We start from the raw sequence: 22,471 nt of genomic DNA on the forward strand, positions 1-22,471 counted from the left end.
AGGACATCTGGACAGCCTCAGAGGATGTGGCTAACTCTCGGTCCATAACTGCTAAAGGAACTACACCAGATGGCTTGGAGGAAAAAAGTGAGTGGTCTGAGGTACAGCCAATGACTACAGACGAGTTACGCATCAGCAGCTGAGGCTGAAACACTGAATAAGCCCACAGTGTTGGCAAGGGTTCCTTGTTAGATTTCTTTCTTTTTTTTTTTTTTTTTTTTTGATACTGAGGTAGAAAGAACCAAGGTACTGTTGACTTGCTCCATACTACAACCGAAAATGAAGCCTGAACCATGCTAAACAGTGCTGGAAGGAGTCAGTAAAAAAGTAAGTTGCCATAACGTGTACAAAAGAACCTGAAACACAATCTCCTTAAAACACACAAGTCTCAATAAAACACTAACCAGCTAATACAAAAAGCATATTTTTCCCTAGAAATAGTGTTAACATAAGTGATAAGCCCTAACTAGACATTCAGGACTACCACAAATTGGCCGTTTCTGACAATGCACTAAAAACAGAGATAATCCATGAAGGAAACTTATCTGCCCAGCAATGGAAAATAAAAGCCAACCAAAGCACAGTAGGATTTGGGTGCCCAGTCTGCCATTTTCTCCCTTAGGAGCTCAAGCTCACAGCAACCTGGGCATGTGTAGAGAGGCAAAGGCTTTGGAAGACTGCCAGCTGTTAAATCTTTGACAGGATATAACCCATACAGTTAAAGACTACTACAGCAATGATTTACAATGAACATAAAAGGAGATATTCACAAGTGCAGCCAGTACATAGGTATCAAACTACTGTTATACTACATGAAAGTGCTTGCGAGAGTAAATGATAAATAAATATACAGATTGGTAGAAATAAGGTGGGAAATGAGCATTTGGAATGTGGACAGAATGAACTATTAGAGAAAAAAAAAGGAGTAGAGGAAAAGTCCAATTATCCATTCCTAGAAGTGGAGAAAACATATGACAAGGTCATAAGAAATGTGCACAGTCCTGTGACAGTTCAAAATTCCAGAAACATTGGTAAAATTAGTGTAGCTTATCTACAGGGACCTAGTGACAAAAGAATAAACAGTGTTCAGAATCATACAGGGGGTACCCAACTACAGTAGATATGCATCAGGGCACAGCTCTAAGCCCACTGCTATTCATACTGGTGATGGACTACATTAGCAAAAAGGTTAAAGGGACAATTCAACAAAGTTGTTGTATGCTGATAAAGTGGTAGTACACACAGACTCTGAAAAAGAACTCCAGCAAATGATGGGGGGCTGAAAAGCAAAACTGAAGGCACATGGGAAGAAAAACTATACAAACAACAAAGTGGTAATGGTAGCAAATGGGGGGGGAATTAAAACTGAGATAGAAAGGAAAACGGTGGCAAAGTTTAACAGCTTCAAGTACCTGGGAGGTGTGGTTGTACAGAAGGGAAGTATAAATGAAGTGGTCAAAGTTAAGTGTAGCAGCCAAATGGCACAAAATATCAGGGTTAATGTGAGATAGAAGAATGCTAAATAAGTTGAAAAGTAGGCTATACAAAACTTTGGCATGGCCAATGCTTCTTTATGTCACAGAAAACTGGGTGGTGAAGACACAGCAGCTGAAGATGTTTAAGGTGATGTAGATGAACTGCTTGATATGGGTGGTGAAATGCACACTGTGGTTCAGCTGAAGAAATGAGGGCATCAAAGCACAACACACACAGTAGCCCCAATTACAGAGAAGGTCAAGGAGAAGATTACAGTAGTCTTTCACATGTGTAGAAAGCAGAAGACAGATTCACAAGGCATATTGGGATACACAGGATGAAAGGAAGAAAAGATGAGCACATCCTGGGGGAAGACCTAAGGCAAGCATGATTGTCAAAGACGTTAAAAGAGTAGTTCTGACTGGAGAGAAGTGTCAACAGTTGACACTACCCACACCTGAGTTAAAAAAGGGATTGAGGATGATGAGAATTTTAAATCTTCCCTTAAGTCTCCTCATGTTTCACATCATGAAACTGTTCTCTACCCAAAAATACCTGTTAAAAAATAAAATTTTGCATAAACACACAACAAATGAAGACAAACAGCTTTTCAAGAGGTAAGCCTCCTGTATCCGTGACATAGGACTTCCAACCCTCACACCACTTCACCTTACTACTCTCACTCTGGGGTTTCTGTACCTCTGAGTAGGGCAAATAATGTGTGAAAACAGCAATAGGTAGAAATAAGTTTCTCTGAGATTGTAAGGTGGGAAAAGGAGTTGTGGATGGATGGGTAAGATCTCAGACTACTAGCAAACTCAAATGTGATCCTACAAATACAAAAAACAATGCCTGGTTGGTCTGCATTTGTGGTTAACATAAAAATAGTCTTTGGGAAAGGGCTAAGAAATCTTCCAACACAGGTGCTTTGCCCACCACACCTTTTTACTTAAATATACCCACTCCATGGAAACAAATCATGGAAAAAGGGCAAGCACTGCATGATAGAGACAGTTTCCGCACCACATCTACATCTCTTCACTGCAATAAAAGGCAGGCCAAACCAACCTGAAAACTCCAAAAATTAAAAACATTAAAAAAACTAACATGAAAGCACAATCCCAATCCATACAGAACAATCCTTACAAATATAGCCACATTCCTGGAAAATGCATCTTCAGATTACAGTTTTGATTAAAGAGGTTCTAACATAGCAGGACTTAAGAAAACTACATTCACCAATTAACCACAATCTGCATACATTCCAGATGCCAGAAGGTGTTCATACAAAGTGTAGCAGAATCAATACTGATGCATTACTAATGCTCACTCTCAAGCTCGGGTATACTGGTCAGGTACATGGGCTACCAGAAATTTTTAAAATTGAAGGCTTAATTACACCAACTGCTTCGTATATATCTTCATGTTAAACAAAAAGAGAGATGGAAAACAAGATAAACTGCTTTCCATTTTTCTTCCATCTTGTGGATATGGCAACCTGCGGTGGTGCAGCGGTAGCATTGTTGCCTCACAGCAAGAGGTTCTCCTGTTCGATTTTCAGCTGGAGTGCGGGGAGTGCCTTCTGTGTGGAGTCTGCATGTCCTCCCCGCAGTTGGGTGGGCGTTCGAAAGACATGCGTAAATGGGCGTGCCTTTGTTGAAGGTTGAATGTCGAGCTGGCACCTCGGCGTTCGTGAAAATCTACTGCCAGTCATTAGCAGACCGGAGTTCCGCTGTGGCGTCCCCTAACCAGGAAAAGCCAAAAGACAACAACAACATTCTAGATGTAGAGTCTAATGCAGAACAGCACAACTTGCTTTTATCAGTTGCCTTGAACCTGTTCTCTTGACATGATGTCATTTTTTCTCCAACTGCTCATGACAGAAGATTCTAAAGTACAGTCAAAACTGCAGCTTAAGCTACATTTAGTACATTACTAACAAAATACAAATGCATCCATTTATTAAAATCCACTTAAAGGCTGATGATCTAAGCATAAATGTTACATCTGTTAGTTATACTATCATGTATAAAATTCAAAATTTTCCAATTCCTCACAGGAGCTTTTAGGATAATCAGTTGTACTTTCCATTCCTAAGGAAGTAAATAAACAGGAGATGACCTTGGTTCTCATGAAGTGTGGAAAAATCGACCATTATTCAGATGCATGCTCAAAGGACCATGAAGCATCAGTCCTGCTGAAGTGCTTAAACTCACTAAAATTATCTTAAAAGTCAGCAACGTCTATTTCTGTGTGTACAATAAACTGCTGAATCAGGATATTACTATCTACTGCAACTATTTTTTCCATTTTATCTTTACATCTTTTTTACACTATTTCTGAAAATTGTTTTTGTTTTTAATTAGATGGGCTGTACACTTTTTGCAGCTTACCTGACTGTGTCTAATTTGCAACCAAGCTTGGCACTGCTTTTGCAGGTTTACCTACAAGCTGTCAGTAGTCCTTTCTTCACCATTTACTAAAAATTTTAACTCTAAAAATGGACAAAAAATATAGAACTAGAAAAAAATACCTTTTTTTTCAGAGGGGCATGCCCCCACAGCTTCCAAAATTACACAGACCAAGTCCACGGTCACACCATAGTTAAGAAAAGTGGAAAGCACACCACTGGCTTGAGCATTACAATATACTGTGGTGAAACTCAGCATAACGTAAAATTTGCACAATAAACACAGACAACCAAAGAGTCAGCGACAACTCATAGGACAGCTATTTTTGTCAATGGAGGTTAATAAGAAGTTATGTACTCACCATAACGTTCCATCTGAGTAGGTAGCTTCATTTGTCTGCAACCTGTGAGTCTTGGATCCGAGCCGGCAACTTGTTTTAAGCTAATGGATCCGAGCTCCTAGCTCCTTCCCTCACTCATAATCCCCTGCTAACCCTCCATGACCTCAGATCGAGTTTGCCCCTCAATATATACCCAAAATGGGTATCCAACTAAGATAGATCCGAAGAAGGCCAGGGGGAAGGGGGGGGGGATGGTTGCAGACAAATGAAGCTAACTACTCAGATGGAACGTTATGGTGAGTACATAACTTCTTAATCTGAAGTAGGGAGTTCATTTGTCAGCAACCTGTGGGACAGAGTCCCCAGCTACCTGAACCTTGGGTGGCCATCATGGAAGGATATTGCGAAGCACTGCAGAGCCAAAGGATGCTCTCCCTCTAGAAATCACGTCCAGTTTGTAGTGGTTAATAAAGGTATGAGATGAAGCCCAAGTGGCTGCTGAACAAATATCATCCAATGGGACTCTAGACTTGAAGGCCGCAGAAGTAGAGATGGAACGAGTGGAATGTGCGCAAACTCCTTCAGGTGCGGGTCTCCCAGAGGCTTGGTACGCTAATAGGATACATTGAGAAATCCAGCGTGATAGAGATACTTTTGATATTGCTTTCCCCAAATTAAATTTGGCAAAGGAAACGAACAGCTGGTTGGATTGTCTATGACCAGCTGTTCTATGAGTATAAAAGCGTAGCTGCCTATGAACATCTGAGTGCAGCTTGTACTCTCCTTTATTCTGATATTTAGGGAAGAAAACCGGTAAATTTATGGATTGATTTATATTGGTTTCTGATGCTATTTTGGGAAGAAAAGAGGGATTGATCCTGACGTACACTCTGTCCGGGTGAAAGATCAAATAAGGAGGCTTCACAGAAAGAGCTTGAAGCTCCGAAACTCTTTTTGCAGAAGTGATGGCTACAAGGAATGCTGTTTTCCAGGACAAGAATTTGAGATCTACTGAAGCAGCGGGTTCAAAAGGTGGAGCAGTCAAGGCTTGAAGAACTAGTGAAAGATCCCACGGTGGTACGGCTTCTTTTATAGGGGGTCTAAGCAAAAAGGTGCCCTTGAGAAAGGTTTTACACAACTTGGCCGACATCAAAGGCCCTGTATCATGTCCCACATGGTAATGTGAGATGGCTGCCAATTGCACTTTGACAGTTGAGCAACTAGCGCCTTCCTGAAAAAGTTTGGTTAGGAAGTCTAATATGGACAGAAGAGGAGCTGTAAAGGGATCTAGATTATGATGCTCTGCCCAGATGGAGAAACGTTTCCATTTACTGCGGTACACTTTCCTGGTGGAGGGCTTATGCGCTGCCACAAGGATGGCTTTGACTGGTGAAGAGATACCAGGAGTCCTAATTAGGAGTGGAACTGGAGCAACCAAGCTGTCAGTTTCAGATTGTCCAGATTTGGGGTCGGTACGTCCAACGGATGGGAGATTAGATCCGGACTGGGATCCAGAATCCAAGGAGGATTCACTAGGTGAGACCACAGGTAAGGGAACCAAATTTGCCGAGGCCAGAATGGGGCAATGAGGATCATCCTGCTCCCCAACCGCGAGGCTTTCTGTAAGAGTTGCAGCATCAGGGGTAGAGGAGGATAGGCATAAAGTAGACCGGGTGGCCAAGCATGCACCAGAGCGTCTCTTGGAGTTTCCCCTGGAGGGGGAATCAGAGCGAAGAAATTGCCGCATTTGGTGTTTGAGGGAGAGGCAAAAAGATCGCAGCAGGGTTGCCCCCATATTGTGAATATCTGCTTCGCTACTAGTGGGTTGAGAGACCACTCGTACGGGGAAAGAAGGGTGCGACTGAGTTTGTCCGCAAGGATGTTGGTCCGCCCCGGAATGTGCGTTGCAATCAGAAAGCGGTTGGTGGAGATCGCCCATTCCCACACTCTCATGGCTTCGCGGCATAGAGGGTAAGCTCTGGTTCCCCCCTGTTTGTTGATGTACCAGACAGCCGACATGTTGTCCAACTGAATTGCAATCGTTCCTATGGGGAGGAGATTCTGAAGTGCTTGCAACGAGTACAGCACCGCTCTCATCTCCATAACGTTGATATGCAGGGAGGTCTCTGTATCGTTCCACATGCCTTGGACCGTCCTGCCTGAATAATGCTCCCCCCACCCGAGGCGGGAGGCGTCCATGGTCACCGTAGCGAGAGGGGGAGAGGTGCAGAAGGGACGGCCCATATGGAGGTCCGAAGCATGGAGCCACCATAATAGAGCCCTCCTGCAAGCCTTGCTGATAGCAATGGGGTGGTGAAGAGGAAGGGACAGAAAGGACCATTGCACTAGAAGGGTCCATTGCAGTACCCGCATGTTCAGATGGGCGCATGGAAGGAGCGTTATCGCTGCCACCATGGAGCCCAGTGCCCTCAGGACCAATTCCGCTGGTGGGGTCTCAGATTGGAGGATAGCCCGCACATGGAGTTGCAAATTCCTAAGTCTCTTGGACGTTAGAAAGGCTCGTAGCTCTCTGGTGTCTATTCTGGCTCCTATGAATTCTATGGCTTGTGTCGGGGCCAGAAAGGATTTGTCGGCATTGATGGTGATGCCTAACTGTGGGGCTAGGCGGAGAAAGAAATCTCTGGCTGAGCAAAGTAGATGCCTTGTTGGGGCAGTCAGGAGCCAGTCGTCCAGGTACGGAAAGACCTGTATTCCCTGGAGTCTCAGGTGGGCCGCAATCACTGCTAATACCTTGGTGAACACACTGGGGGCTGTGGTGAGGCCAAAGGGAAGGACCCTGAACTGGTAGTGACTGGCTCCCAGCCAGAAGCGGAGGAACCTCCTGGATTGTCTGTCCATTAGAATGTGGTAGTACACATCCTTGAGGTCTATAGAGCACATCCAATCGTTCTTCCTTAGAAGGGGGAGAATAGATTGAGGAGTGACCATTCGGAATTTTTCCTTGGTTACCGACAGGTTCAAGCAGGAAAGGTCTAGAATCGGTCTCAAGTCCCCCGTCTTTTTTGGCACCAAAAAGAACCTGGAGTAGAACCCTAATCCGAGCTGGTCTTGGGGGACGGGCTGGATGGCTCTTTTTCTTAGGAGCTGCTGAATTTCTGCGGCTGCGGCCTCCCTCTGATCGGGTGGTACATCTGGGAGCTTCTTGAATTTGGGGACATGAAGTAATGGTATTTTGTACCCTCTGGATATAATTCGAAGCACCCAGCGGTCTGTCGTGATGGACACCCATGCCGCTAGGTGCTCCGAGACGCGCCCCCCCCGACTGCCTCCAGAGTGGAGCAGTCGGGCAACCCTTCAGGGCTGCTGCGTGGGTCGTTCAGAGAAAGGTTCTCTGGACCCAAAGTTTCTCGGAGCCCCTCTGCCCCTGGGGTGGCGTCCTCCCTGTCCTCCTCTGCCACGGAAGGACTGGTTGTCCGGAGCGGGTTGGGAATGTTGCGATTTCCAGAACCACATCTTCTTCTGACCCTTTTGGTTCTTCGAAAAGGGCCGCTGGGGAGCAGAGAAGCGGACTCCGACGGCAGACAACGTCTTCCCGTCCTTCTCGCTCTGGACAAGTGTCTCGGGAACCGTTTTGCCAAACAGGGCAGAACCATCGAAAGGGGCGTTCGCAAAAGACGCTTTAAAGGGCTCCGCAAAGTCACAATGATGGAGCCAGGCCTGACGTCTCATGACTAGGCCTGCTCCGCTAACCCTAGCAGCTCCCTCGGTGGCATGGGACAACAGCCGCATAGAGGTATTTGAAATTGATCTCAGAGTGGCCATTCGGGTGGAGTACAATTGTTTGTCCTCTGCCGACATGGACTCAGGGGGGGAGGCAGCATATTCTTTGATAAGATCCCGCTGCATCCTGATGACATGTGCCATATAGTTCAGAGACCTTACCGAGAAGGTCACTGAACTAAAAACTCGCTTCACTAAGCGGTCCATCGAGCGGGACTCCTTGCTTGGTGGATGGGCTGAGGGGCTCTCCTGAGCTAGTTCCCTCTTTGTGGCTGCCGCCGTCAACATGGCATCTACGGGCGGACCCTTGCTCCAGTGCGACCGGTCTGAGGGGGGACTTGGTATTCTGCCCGTGCGTTTTGGTATTGGCTCCACGGTGTCCGGATCCTTCCACGCCCTGGTGGTAATAAGGTCCACCATAGGGTCGGCCGGAGGGGACACCCAAGAGGTAGACGGGCCTGCTTCGAATGCCTCCAGAAACACAGACTCGTCGGAGGAAGACTTGGGGGCAGACCACCCACCTCTGATCCTCAGCATCTCCATGATGTCTCCAAAGGAGACATCCTCAGGGGGTGATCTTGGGGAGCCTTCCCCTTCCTCCAAGTCCGTGTCCTCAGTTAAGGACTCAGGGGAGTCCACGTGCCTCCTCTTGCACTTATACTTGCGGGGCACTTCCTCGGGGGGGCTGTCCGAGGAGGCCTCGCCAGCAACATCCTGTTCCAATGGAACCATCTGGGACATTGAAGCAGGCTGTCCCTTTGGCCGGGTGATGGAAGCCTGGCCCAGCAGAGAGGGAGTGCAGGGTGGAGCCGAGACAAGGGCCGGGGGTCCGGATGCTCTCAACAGAGCCCTCTCCACTACATCGAAAGCCGAGGGGGAACCACTCTCTCTGGGCTCCGAGAGTCTGCTCCCACTCGGATCCGATGAAGGGATCGGAACCAGCGCCGAGACCATCGGATCTGAAGGACCAGTGCACTCCGACCTGGACGGAGCCGAAGGCACACTGAATCCCTCGGATCTGAAGCTCGGGCCATGGCTCTGAGAGGTCGGATCCGACAGGCTCGAGGGCAGGGTTGGATTTGAAGTACCAAGTACTGTTGGCGCCCACCCACCCCAGGCTCCAACGCTGCTCGGCTCTGAACGCTCCGAGCCCGGATAGCGGGTCGGAGAAGGAGCAATAGGATGGAAAAAAGGTGTCGAGCTCCCCCCCAAAGGGGGGGGGCAAGAGCACTCCCATCTGCAGCTGGGCCTGGATGAACCTTTGCATCATCCGGTCCAAGTCTGCATCGGACATACTGAAAATCGATCTCGAAGAGGTCACAGAGGCAGGCCTGGAATGCCGCCTCGATGACCTCGATGGAGATCGGGCCTCCTCCTCCTTGGGCCCTGGGGAGAAACAAGGGGATCGGAGCTGAGGAGGAGGAGGAGACCTAGAATCAGTGGAGGGAGAAGCCCACTTAGCTGGCGGGGCCGAAGCGGAGGCCTCGGCCCGCCGCTTGTGGTGCTTCTCCCTCCATTTCTCCCTCCTGGCCTCCCTGTCCTCTGGCGCTTTAGCGGGAGTTTGAGTCCCGGCCGAAGGAAGGGGGGCAGGAATGGCAGCAACCACAGCCTGTGGAGGAGCCATGGGAGCAGCGGAGGCCGGAGCTGAGTCCGGGGGTAAAAGTCCCACCAAGACCAGCTTCGACCTCCGCTCTTTCAGTGCCCTGGAGTTGAATGCTGCGCAAATGGTACAGCCTGAGGTGAGGTGTTCAACCCCAAGGCACCGAACGCACCAAGTGTGGCCATCAGCCGGGGAGAGCTTATGGCCACACTCGGTACATTTAGAAAAAATGGCTTTTGGGGCCTCAGCCATACTTAAAAGAAAAGGTAGTGTTACACAAACACACAGGTCCCAAAACACAACACACACCACACACTCACTAACGACCAGCGAAGGGAGGGAAAAAACTAATTAAAAGAAAAATATTTTTACACTACAGGGAACCTAACACTTACACACTTTATATTTTTGTAAAAAAAGAAGAAAGTTGACAGAAAAAAACACACTTAATGGACAATTACTAGTCGAGCTCACAGGAATCCAGCTATCCACAAGTGCGGCAAACTAGATCTGAGGTCATGGAGGGTTAGCAGGGGATTATGGGTGAGGGGAGGAGCTAGGAGCTCGGATCCATTAGCTTGAAACAAGTTGCCGGCTCGGATCCGATATCGGATCCAAGACCCACAGGTTGCTGACAAATGAACTCCCTACTTCAGATCTAAAGATACATCTTTAAAATCAGAGTCGCTCATAGCTGGGTATGCCACAAGAATGTAAAGTGTTTTGTAAACACAGTGTGGGAAAGGCAGCAGCAGCTCTTCAAGCTATAGTGAATCAAGGGAATTGCTCATCCATTACAGGGGCTCAAGAAAAATGGTCAGGATATTGAGGGATTGACTGGGCTGAAGACCTCTTGGGGGGAGAATGGAACATAAAGGAATGTAGCCTTTTGCTCTGCACAGCTCATTTGTCGATTGTTGTTAATCACCTGTTTTTATCTTGCAACCTATCTGTATCTGAATTTAATGTTCTGTAACTGAATACTTAATACTCTGTCTGTTTATCTGTTTTAATGTGGAGCTTTTCTCCCCGGGCCTCTACTGAAAATGGGCATATATCCAGCTAGACTAGCCCGGTCAACAAATGTAAAATAAAATAAAATAAATAAATAATAAATAAATAAGTTACACTGCATCTCCTGAAGAGACTAAACAGTTTAGTACAAGAGCTAGGACTATACAGAGCTTACACAAGGAAAGGGCCTTGCCTCTGTTTTAGAGATATTCTACTATATCCTGGAATGGTTCATCAAAAGGGAGCATATTAACTGAACAGAGAGAAACTCTTTACCAAATTCACCTCAATACACCCTTGAGTCACTTAAAGCACCTTTGATGGAAATACAACCTACCATGAGAAGCTATATTATCAATTAGTTGAGGGCAGCCACAGAGTTTCAAGCTCCACTAAGATAGCGTCTAGTGGAGATTGTTGAGGATCTGCTAATCCACTCCCCTGAGCAATTTTCTTCAGATAACTATCATTGAGCTTTCACCAAAAGAAAAAAAAAAACACTCCACACTTAAAGGCAACATGTATGATGTGAAATGAGAAGAGCCTGAGCCAGTCTGACCAGTATAGTCGTTACTACACAGGAATAGAATGGTAGCCTGGGTAGTACAAAGATACAAAACACAGAGAATACTACTGAGGATGCAGTGTTAAAAGACTTTCCCAACAGCCTCTTGCCCATCAGTCTTCATAGGAGTGGACAGCTTATTCAAGGCTTCCTCAACCAGGATAATCTGAAAAAGAGATATGGAATGAGTGGATAGTTCACAGACCCCAAGTGGCATCAGACTAATTCCTGTTATCAACCCAATGCAGACTTTGTCTCTCTGTCTAGACAGATGGACACATACTGGGGTATCTGAGACCTACATAACAGAGCAAAAATAAAATGAATCTGCTAGTTCCAAGCAGCAAGTACATTAATCCTAATAACAGACTCCAAAAGACAGGTAAACTCAAGATTCCTCTTCCTTATTTCCTAAATGAACATTACCGCATTTGTGGAGGGAGGATCAAGGGGTAAGAAGACTAATGTAATGAAGATTTCCTCACATAAGCGCTTCTTCGTTGAATAGGTCCTTTGGAGAAGATCCGGAAAGAAAGAAAGATGGACTCAATGTCCCAGTCAGTTCTTAGCACACACATCATGGTGCATGCAGAGATGCGGTGGTAAATGAGAATTCAGATGGTGAAGACCTCATCCAGTTACTGCTTGTGGGCTGATTGCTGTGAAATTCTCACATACGGAGCAAACAGTAGCACAAGTAACGTGATCAGCAAAAAATCGGTACAATGTACAGTTCTGCCTCATTTACAACACGGGCTAGGGTCTTGATGAAGACAAGATACCCATCCTGGGCAGCATAGTACTTAAAATAGCAAGCAGCTGTCAGCCACTTTACATCTTGACACTGCAGGCTGAACTACCGCCTCCGATGCTCAGTATTTTCAATCCACATGTAGCAACACAGAGAAAAATGACAGCAACAGGTTTAGGTAAGGGTGTTAAAACTGACACAATGGAGGTATAAAATGTCACTGAATGAGCTTTCCCTGCATAGTGTCTAGTTACTAATAAATATATCAACACTGAAAATGAAATAGTATAACATATGCATACCTTCTTAGGTTTGTGTTCCCACACTAAGTCTTTAATAAACTGGTGTCGCTGTTTATACAGTGGAGGTGAAAATGTTACTTCATCCATGGGTCGATCAATTTTGAAGCAAACATTTAATGCTGCAATTCTTTATTCAGCTCTTTTACTGCAAATCTCATTTCCAAACCAGCATGATTTCCTGGGAAAAAAATACATTTATCAAAAAGAAAAAAGTGCCCCAATAAAGTAAATTTTCAAAACATTACAACAGAACAAGCAGCTTGTTTAAAGACCAATACAATACAATACCAGGAGTATGAAAGGGAAAAGAACCACATCATCTTCTAAAGAAGAGAGAAATAACTTCTGATAAGTTCTATTTTGTGTTTAATGACCAAATTTGCTGACTGTGTACACACCCATGTGGAATTCCATCCTTAACAAGTATTAGTTTCACTTACACTGCTAAAAAGAATGACTGCTTAGGTTCTTTTATATTGTACCTCAATGAACAAGAGACCGTGATCTGAAAAAAACTTTTTCAAATGGTCAAAGTGGATGAAATTACAATGACAGAAGAGGGGGAATGACAATAATGGTAGATTTGTGGTAGAAAGGGCTATTGGCAAAAGAGGAGGATTACACTGGCATTTATTCATATTCCACCAAAAACTGCTGTTATGGAACTTAAGAAAAACTGGAGAGAAATTATCAGCTTTCAGCAGAGAATATTACTTATATGTGGGGAATGGAACTTGATTTGCAATAGTGAGGATGTATCAGGGGGATTTCCAATGAAATTTATGAAAATATTTGGTGTGGAGGATGTGAATTCAGTAGTAGGAACTCTGACAACATTACATATTATTTCTCAACGTAAAATAACTGGACTAGACTGGATAGAAATCATAATACACAGGAACATATGTATTTAATTGAAAGCTTCAACACACATCCAATAACTATTTCAGGTCATGCACTGATAACAACTATGAAAAAAATGTAGTGTAATGAAGTAAAAATGAGACACTGGTGCTTTCTCACCTAACTGTTAAAAAGAGAGGAATTAAATAATTTCCACTACCTGATTTTTAAAGAGTTATTGGGGAAGATAGACATTTCTTCAGAAGGAATAAGTAGTGAGTGGAATAAAATGAAAATGGAAATTAAAATAGGGTAGAAATAAAACAGAAAGAGAAACAGTTACAAAGTAATATGAATTATTTAGTGGGCCTGACAAAGATTAAAGTATTGCAGAATAAGGGGAATCTCAAAGGACAAGAAGAGGAGCAACTGCAGATTGCTAAACATAAAATAAGGGAGTATTTGGATAATAAGCATCAGTTTAGAAAGAGTGCTATTAAGCAACTACTTTTGATGATAACTCTAGAGCAGAAAAAGTGACATACACAACAGAAGGAAGGGTTGTCACCAAACATTGGGAGGCTATGACAAGAAAAACATACAAGACATCTTACAGAGATATTACAGGAAGATGATTCTCAACAACTAACAGTTAAGACAGAAGGGGATAAGATAAAAATGGTGATATATAATCAATCTTCAAGAAAGTCTACAGGAACAGATGAATAAAGTGATAAAGATCTAGAAGATTTTGTTTAATAGTATTTTAAAAGGAGGGGAAGCACCAGCATATTGGAAGAAAGGTGTGGTGGCCGCATTACCCAAGCAAGTTAAAGACCAGTCAGACCTGGCCTCATATAGACCCATTTCAATTTTAAACCATGATTATAAGAATGGCAAAGGTGTTGCTAAAATTGATAGATGTGGATTACTGCATTTTGTGGAGGAAAGGGAAGGCAAATATTTGAAAACATTAACAGAACAATGATGATCCAAATGGAAGCAGAATGTAAGAAAATAATGTTGTTGGTGGTGAGTTTTGATGCAGGGAAAGCATTTAACAGACTAAGTTGGGATTTTTATGAGTAGGACAATGGAAGCATTTGCATTCCCTGATACAATAATAAGGTTAATTAGGAGGATACATGAAGGATCTGAGACAAGAATTAAAGTGGGAGGGTTCCTCTCTGATACGTTGTATCTGAACACCGGAACCAGTCTGGGATGCTATCTTTGTCTGTTGATATTTACTTTATATTTAGAGCCACTGGCAAATAAAACAAGGGACTCAACAATTCAAAGATATAATTGATATGTTAATTAAGAAAAGTTGGATTTATTTGCAAATCATATTTTTCATTTGACAAATACAAAAAAATGACATCATAGTATTCAGGAACATTTTGTGACAATGTTGAGTCTTTTCAGAATATAAGATTAATGAAGACAAAACAAAGGCTATAGCTATAAATTATGTACCCACTTATGACTTGTTCAACAATACCTATATTTATGGGGACATAAGATGAAATATTTAGCAGTACAGATTAAAAAGGTTTCTGTTATGGCAGCTAAGGATATGTGAGAAGAGACAAAACAAAAGAAAATACAAAACAGAGAAACTGGAAGCTCTTGTTTATGGAAATGGATATTCAGATACAAGCAGTGAAAATGTTTTAGTCCCCTTAGTTTTACATACAGGTTAGGCAATTTTTTATCAACTAGAGGAGAAGTTGTGGATAGTAATTCATAAAGAGTTGAAGGATTTAATCTATGAGAAGAAGGGGGCAATAGTTAAGTCGGATAAGTTGATCCTTTCAATGGAACAATGTAGTTTAGGATTACACAATTTGAAGAGATATTTAATAGCCACAAAATTAAGGCTCTTATATGTAACACAAGCAGAAAATTAAAATTCAAAGTGGAAAGAGATAACAAGGAAGCAGATGGGGAATTCAGGAAATAAGGACAGAGTGGGACATTGGATGCAGATCCTTAAGAAGAAGAATAACAGTCATATAGAATATTGTGTTCATAAAGCAGCAGAAAGTATTTTAAGAATTAAGCAAACGTGGATCATGAAATCCTAAGTGAAAAACCTGCACTGCTAGAGTTTTTAGATGAATCTAGAACAGAACAAAAGGGATAATTAGTGGGGCATATACATTTTGCACAATAACTGTAGTAATCAATCCAATAAGGTTATAAAAAACTGAAAATTGCTTAGCCAGTCTCTCTTCCCAAAGAAACAATGGATATGGCTCCCAAGTATGCAACAAAGTCTAGAAGATTTAGGATTTTTGCTAGGAATTGTGTGCATAGACTTTTTTATACCCCAAGCAGATTCCAAAGAATTTTTCCTCAGATAGATGGCAAATGTTGAAGGTGTAATGAGGAAGAAAGAGATAACTGTGACATATGTTTGGGGAGTGTAATGAGTTGGCAGACTTAAAAAAATTCCCTACAGAGTACTCTATCAGAAATACGGATCAAGCAAATGGGTGTAACTAGGGAAATTATTTTTTGAGCAGGGATAGAGGACCCGAACTGCCTAGACATAATGAGGCCTAAGCAATTACTAGAAAATTGAAATCAAAGTCCAGGCCAACCATTTTTGACATCCTCAGTACTGTAACAGAGATAAAAGAATTAGAAGTTGGATCAAATTACATAAAAAAAATGGAAACTGTGGGATAAGTACATTCAGAAAAATGTTTTGGAGGAGACATGAGATTCACGGGAAGGCAGGAATTGATCAATGTAATGTTGGGTTGATTATATTGTACAGAAGAATGTATGTGATGTATAATGTTTGTAAATGTGAACATGTCAATATGATTTATTTTCTTTTACGTAAATGCACATCTAGTACTGAAGTCAATTAACTGCACAAAGTTAGGGTAAATCACAAAATTCCTCTTATGTTGCTGTGAAACAAACAATACTTGTCAGCTGATATAATGAATGTTAAAATCTCCTGATATGAGATTTTCCAGATCCAGAAATTTCTAACTTTGTATACATTCCACTTCACCTAAAAATGACAGTCTAGAGCTTTTATAACATGCCATTAATCTTTAAGAAATTCCTTTCTGTGCATACTATAGGTTATAACAAAATAGTTTCCTTAAGTTAAATCCACTTTTAAAAGCCTAGAAGGGCTATTACTCATAACAAAGATTACTAACCATCTATCCTGGCAGTCTGAACTCAGAGATATACCTTCACACTGCCATGATTCAACAATTATAAATAATGCAGTATTTGAATTCATAGCATAATGCAGTTAGTTCTCCTATTTTGTTAGATAAACTATGAGAATTTTAGAATCACCCAAGACTAATAGCACACTTTGTTGTAAGGGCCTGCTATGTTCTGAGTCACTGTCCAAGTTTAAAATTAATGCATATTTTTTAGCTTCCTGTTTACTTGGACTGCAGAAATTGTCTGGACTAGTATTATTACACCTTCTTGATTTTTTGTTAGCTGACAAGCTTTAACTATCTTGCTGTTCAGCACCTTTCTCTTGTTAATAAATCAGATTCCTTTTCAGTTAGTGTATGGCTACCATGATACTGATACTGCTTTATCTTCTAACATGCAACAATGAGGAATCAGTTTGCACAATTGTACCTTTTAATGATAATGCAGAATTGTTTGAGTCAGTCTACACAGACACACGGCACCAAAGACACTCTGCAATTTACACAACAGGTATTCTGATACTTTTGTGTACAATCCCTATTACACATGAGCATAACATCACCCAGAGCAACAGTTATTTCTCAATGGGCCAGTCTCCCTACTAATGGTGCCTACCTCTGACTCCAAGTCAGCTGTAGTGCTACATTTGGTACACAAAGTACTGTCCACATTTTCAAAACATTTGCTAGATAAATTATACATGCTGTAACAGCAATGGCTTTTTCCTCCATCGATGATTGTACCAATGTATGGGCTAGTCAAAACACATTTATAAATGGTTGCTAAAATAATTAAATACCAAGTTTTAATATATAAAAAGTTACCTGTGAACTTCTTTTCTGTTGTGCACATCAAGTTAACATAGCATGACCATTCATGCATGTAGCCACTCACAGGAGTATTCACTTATGTATAGTCAAATACTCCCCACATTCCTTGTGTTCACAAGCATACAAATGCATATATAAAACCTAATCTCTGATGTCTTGCCTCTCAAGATAAACACTAAAGTTCTTTCTTTGAAGCACAGAGACAAACTCTCAATATACATTACCATATACAACAGGCACTGATAAAACTCTCCCACTTCACATTTAAAACACCTATAACTGTATGGCACACAGAATTATTTTACAATATACATGCAATTTGTGTCAAGAAATTTATTTTACAAATACTAAGAATTTTTTTACTTAAGTTATTTCTTCAGTTCCTTCTTAACATAAACATCAAGGTGGGGTTTATGCTTTTGTGTCCTCCCACCAGTTTAACAAAGCCACACTTTCATCTTTTACAACCATTTCTTGCAGAAATACAAGTTACATACTTACCATAACAACAGATCCATGTTGCCTTATTTTCGTCTGGTTCGGCGTGTAGGGTTGCCTGATCCAACCTCGGTTTCCTATACCATAGTACAATGGATCTGAGAGCTCTAACTCCTCCCCTACCCACAATTTCCCTCTCCTACCTGAATTACCTCAGATCAAGTTAGCCCTCTGACTTTAGTTGGTAATAAATTATGTAGGAAATAATCGAGAAGTTGAGAAAAGAAACCACTACATAAGCTAAAACAGTACAAAGGTCAGATTGTGTCCAGGCAAGGAATGGTTGATCCCTAGAAGAGGTAAATGACAATTGTGACAAAGGAAAATATTGCCAGCCTAGCTATCTGGAATTTTGTAAACAATTATATATAATTTGTGAATATTAATATGATTTATATGGAAGTGTGACAGGAGGAGACACTGCCAGCCCAGCTAACTGAAATTTTGTAAATAATTATGTCAGTTGTGAATGTCAACATGATTCATATGCTTGTGTTTACAAATGTATTAGAATTGTATGTTATGTGCATATCAAACTGCTGGTACAGAAGTGTGTGTGAAAAGGGTTTGTACAGTACTGAAGTTAGAGGTGTGACCACAGTGTATCCTGCTGGATTAAAACAGACATGTACATAAACTATTCTAACTGTGTAAATGTATATAAACAGTAGAAACTGGAACATAGAAGGTTAACTTGCAAAACGTCAGAAAAATATTTGAAATTAAACTGTTTTACAACTGTGCCATAAAAGTTGGTTTCAATGCAAGTAGACAGTATGTCTAAAACTAGGGAGACTTTTGCATTGTCTTGCAAGTGTTTTATTGTTTTATGACTCCCAGCAGCTGCAAAGATCTCATGGCTATGTATTTTTCACACGGAGATGCTAAATTCTGGTAGTTTCTGACAACAGGGGTTTAGCTTGGGAACTAAAGTCAGGTGACAAAAAGTGATGTCATGCTGCGGTATCCCAACAGTAATATTTGATATTAATTTAAGAACCCTCTGAGAGATTGACTGTGCATTTTGTATTTTGTCTTTGACCTGGCAGCATCAGGTGGAAACATCCACTCACCACATCTGTCTTGCCTTGCTGTAAGCAAGTTAACTAGGGTACAGTAATTTATTTTGGATTCAGTAAGGAACATAGTAAAGATTAGTTTAGATGTTTTCTGTATTTATCTGAGACTGTCCTTAAATGTTGTTTTAAACATTTCCTGTGATTTTGAACTCTGAAATCACTGTGAATATATATTTAATATTGCTTTTTCTTTTATTATTTATTATTAAATGTGCTTAGACCTTTCAATTGTGGCTGATCTGTCTAGAGATATTTAAGCTCTTAGAGTACTTGCATATCTATTTGGTGACACTGTGCAGGCCACTCCTAATAGCCTTGCTCTTGGTCAAACTACCATTTGGATTAATAGTAACATTACAAAGTAGGATTGTACACTGTTTAAGGGCCTTAAAGTAGCTGAAAAGAGTTGGCTGGTGGCAGTGATAACTACCTTATAGTCTGGGCAAAAGGGGGCATAACTAGTAAACCTGTGCCAGCCTTTCCCAGGTGTGTGTGTGTGTGTGTGTGTGTGTGTGTGTGTGTGTGTGTGTGTGTGTGTGTGTGTGTGTTTGTATATAAATCAAATCTTAAAGACGAGTGTGTGTGTCTGCTACTTGGGCAGGGACACGAAGCACTGGTTGGACAGAGAAGGTGCTGGAGGTCTTGGCTTGACCACTCAGCTGAGATCTCAACTCTACAGCTGTGTTAGTGGGGAGTCTTACTGGGGATCTGGAGAGAGGGAGAAACCAGCCCAGACTGACTGTGGTCTCTGTGTGCTCTTAAGGGAAATTGTACTTTACTGTGTATGTGCTTGTTATCCTCCCAGTGTGTACATCCCCCACTGTTGCCAGTGGTGAGGATTGAGGCTCCTTGATTACTGGGTCAGTGGTGGGGCATCACAACAATTTAGAAGGGGGGAGGAGGGAAAGAAGTTGAACCAGACGAAAACAAGAAACACAGATCTATATGGTAAGTACATAACTTTCATATCTGTTTTTGTCTATTTTCATCTGATTCAATATATGGGACAGTTTCCCAAGTTACCCAACAGGGACCTGGATGAACTCAAGGAAGGACATTCCAGAATATGGCAGAGCCAAAGGATGTTCGAATCCCAGACTGCACATCTGACTTATAAAGAGACACAAAAGTATAAGTTGAAGACCAAGTCGCTGCAGCACTTATATCACTGACTGCACTCTTTTTGCAAATGTAATTGAAACTGCCATTACTCTGGCAGAATGAGCCTTAGGCCTACATTGTAAGGACAGACCTTCTGACATATAAACAAATTAAATGCAGTCTACTAGCCATTTTGATAAAATTACTTTAGACACATGTCCATTTTTGTCTTGGAATAGGATACAAACAATTGGTCTGATTTTCTGAAACCCTCAGTACGATGTATATAGAACCTAAGTTGCCTATGGACATCTACAGTAGGTAGGGTATATTCTCCTTTGTTAGCAAAGTTTTGAAAAAATAGTTGCAAATCAATCTACTGGTTCAAGTTAGATTCCAAAGCTACCTTGGAGAGAAAAGAGGGGTATGTCCTCACAGACATTCTGTTCTTATGAAAAATAAAGGATGCGGGTTTGCATGAAAATGCTTGTAATTCCAACATACACTTTGCTGATGTAATAGACAAGAAGGTAGTCATCCATGAAAGAAACTTTAGATCTGATGAAGCTGCGGGCTTAAAGGGTTTTGGGGTTAGTGATTGAACTAAAATTGTTATATCCCAAGGAGGGACCAGATCATGAACTGGGGGTCTCAATAAAAATTGCTCCTCTAAGGAAGGCCTTGGTCACTTTATGGGAAGCAATGCTATGTTCTATGTGAAAATATGAAACAGCAGTTATCTGGACTTTAACTGGAAAGTAACTACAGCCTGCCCAAAACAGTTCAGAAAATCTCCAAAATCACAAGTAGATGGGCTGAAAAAGGGTCTAAACCCTTTGAAAAGGACCATATGGAAAAACATTTCCATTTGATTTTTTTTTTTTCTTGGTCGCGTCCCTTTGAGAGGGAGAGATTATAAGGACTATCAGGACAGAAAGCCTGGCATCACTGGCAATCATTAAAACTGGAGAAACCATGCTGTGCGTTTTAGAGCCTGGAGACCCAGTAGAGACAACTTGGATGGGTGACTCAGGAGATCTGGGATGGGATCCAGAACCCATGATGGGTACAGAAGATGAGGTCAAAGAAAGGGGAACCATACCTGCCAAGGCCAAAGGGGGGCAATGAGGATTACCTTAGTCTTGTACTCCATGGCTTCCTGGATGAACTTGGTGATGAAGGAAATTGGAGAAAAGGCATAAAGCAGACCTGTAGGTCAAAAATGGACTACAGCATGTCTCAGTGACTGTCCCTGTGGAGGGCTGAGGGCAAAGTAACTTCTACATTTGTTGCTGAGGTACGAAGCAAAGAGTTCACAGCAAGATTGGCCCCAGTGGCTGAAAATCTCTGTTGCAACTGTTTTGTTGAGAGACTACTCGTGAGGCAATAGAACAGTTCTGCACAATTTGACCAGCCAGAATATTGGAAATCCTAGGTATGTGCATTGCTACTAAAAATGGTTCAAAGACATCATCCACTGCCAAACTCTCATGGCTTCCAGGCAAACATGGTACGAGTGTGTTTCACTTTGTTGATGTACAAAACCACTGGCGCTGTTAGAGTGGATGGTGATCATATCCTTGGGTAGAAGGCCCTGAAATGCCTGCAACATTAGGAGGACCACCTCACCTCCAAGACACTGATGCGAAGTTTGGCCTCTATTGAACTGATTTCCCTTTGAAATGCCCCGCCCCAACCCTAGGAGAGAGGCAACTGTTGAGACTGTAGCCTTGGGAGTAGATTGTCAGAAAGGGCTGCCCTAAATAACTGTCTTTGACAAAATCCTCCACTGAATATGATCTCTGCAAACCTGAGTCAAAAGAATCCTGTTGTGAAGAGAATGGAGTTTTTGTGACCATTGTACAGCTAGTGTCCACTGTAGAACTTTCATGTGACATCTGGCCTAAGGAACCAGAGTTATAGAGGAGGCCATATGGCCTATGAGTTTCAGGATAAGTCATCCTTGAGGTCAAGGGTGTTTTAGCACTTAGAATGTTAAGGACCTAAAATATTTGACTCGTGTCAGTGGAAGTTTTGCTATCTGATGTACTGTGTCTATGTGGCAGTTTATGAATGTTAAGCTCTGAGAAGGGGATAGCTTGCTTTTGTTAAAGTTTACTGATATAACCAAGTGAGTTGCCAGGGATAGAAGGACTGGCTGGTGTTGAAATTGTGGATCCTTGGAGGCAGCAGTTAAGCCAATTGTCTAAATATGGGAAGACCTGGATCCCTTGTAGCCAGGGATAAACCATTGACTGCCATTATCTTGAACACCCAGGGAGCTATGGCAAGACCGAATAGCAGTACTCTGAACTGATAATGATTGGCTTCCAGACAGAAATGGAGGAATTTCCTGGAGGGCCTAGAAACGGAGGAATTTCCTGGACTGCCTCTGGATCTTGATATGATAGTAGGTGTCCTGGAGATCAATACATCACATCCAATTGTCCATCCTCAGCAGAGGTAGAATGGACTGTAATGTGACCATCCAGAATTTTGTCTGTTTATACATTGAATTAGATTGCTGTGATCTGTTATTGGTGTGAGGCCCTCTGTCTAGCAACTCTGAAACCTCTATGGTAGCAGATTCTAACTGATTGCATGGAGTATCGGGAATCTTCTGTTTTGCTTTTCAGGACTCTTAAAAAGGGTATTGTGTAACCTCTGGCATGATCGTTAGCACTCAAGGATCAAAAATAAGAAGTTATGTAGTCAC

At 42.2% G+C, this 22,471-nt stretch overlaps 1 protein-coding gene across 2 annotated transcripts in view; it reads right to left on the reverse strand.

Moving 5' to 3' along the window:
* The window catches only part of HENMT1 (HEN methyltransferase 1), a 1,010,665-nt gene that overhangs the window by 847,380 nt on the left and 140,814 nt on the right, over window positions 1–22,471 (reverse strand). For both annotated transcript variants that reach the window (XM_044086068.1, XM_044086067.1), the window contains exon 2: window positions 12,201–12,378. In XM_044086068.1, coding sequence (XP_043942003.1) covers window positions 12,201–12,287 — 87 coding nt within the window. In that variant the 5' untranslated portion in view covers window positions 12,288–12,378. The remainder of the gene's footprint in view (window positions 1–12,200; window positions 12,379–22,471) is intronic.

This window comes from Protopterus annectens, chromosome 10.part0 (genome assembly GCF_019279795.1).
Source record: "Protopterus annectens isolate FY-2018-M chromosome 10.part0, PAN1.0, whole genome shotgun sequence".
Taxonomy (NCBI): domain Eukaryota; kingdom Metazoa; phylum Chordata; order Ceratodontiformes; family Protopteridae; genus Protopterus; species Protopterus annectens.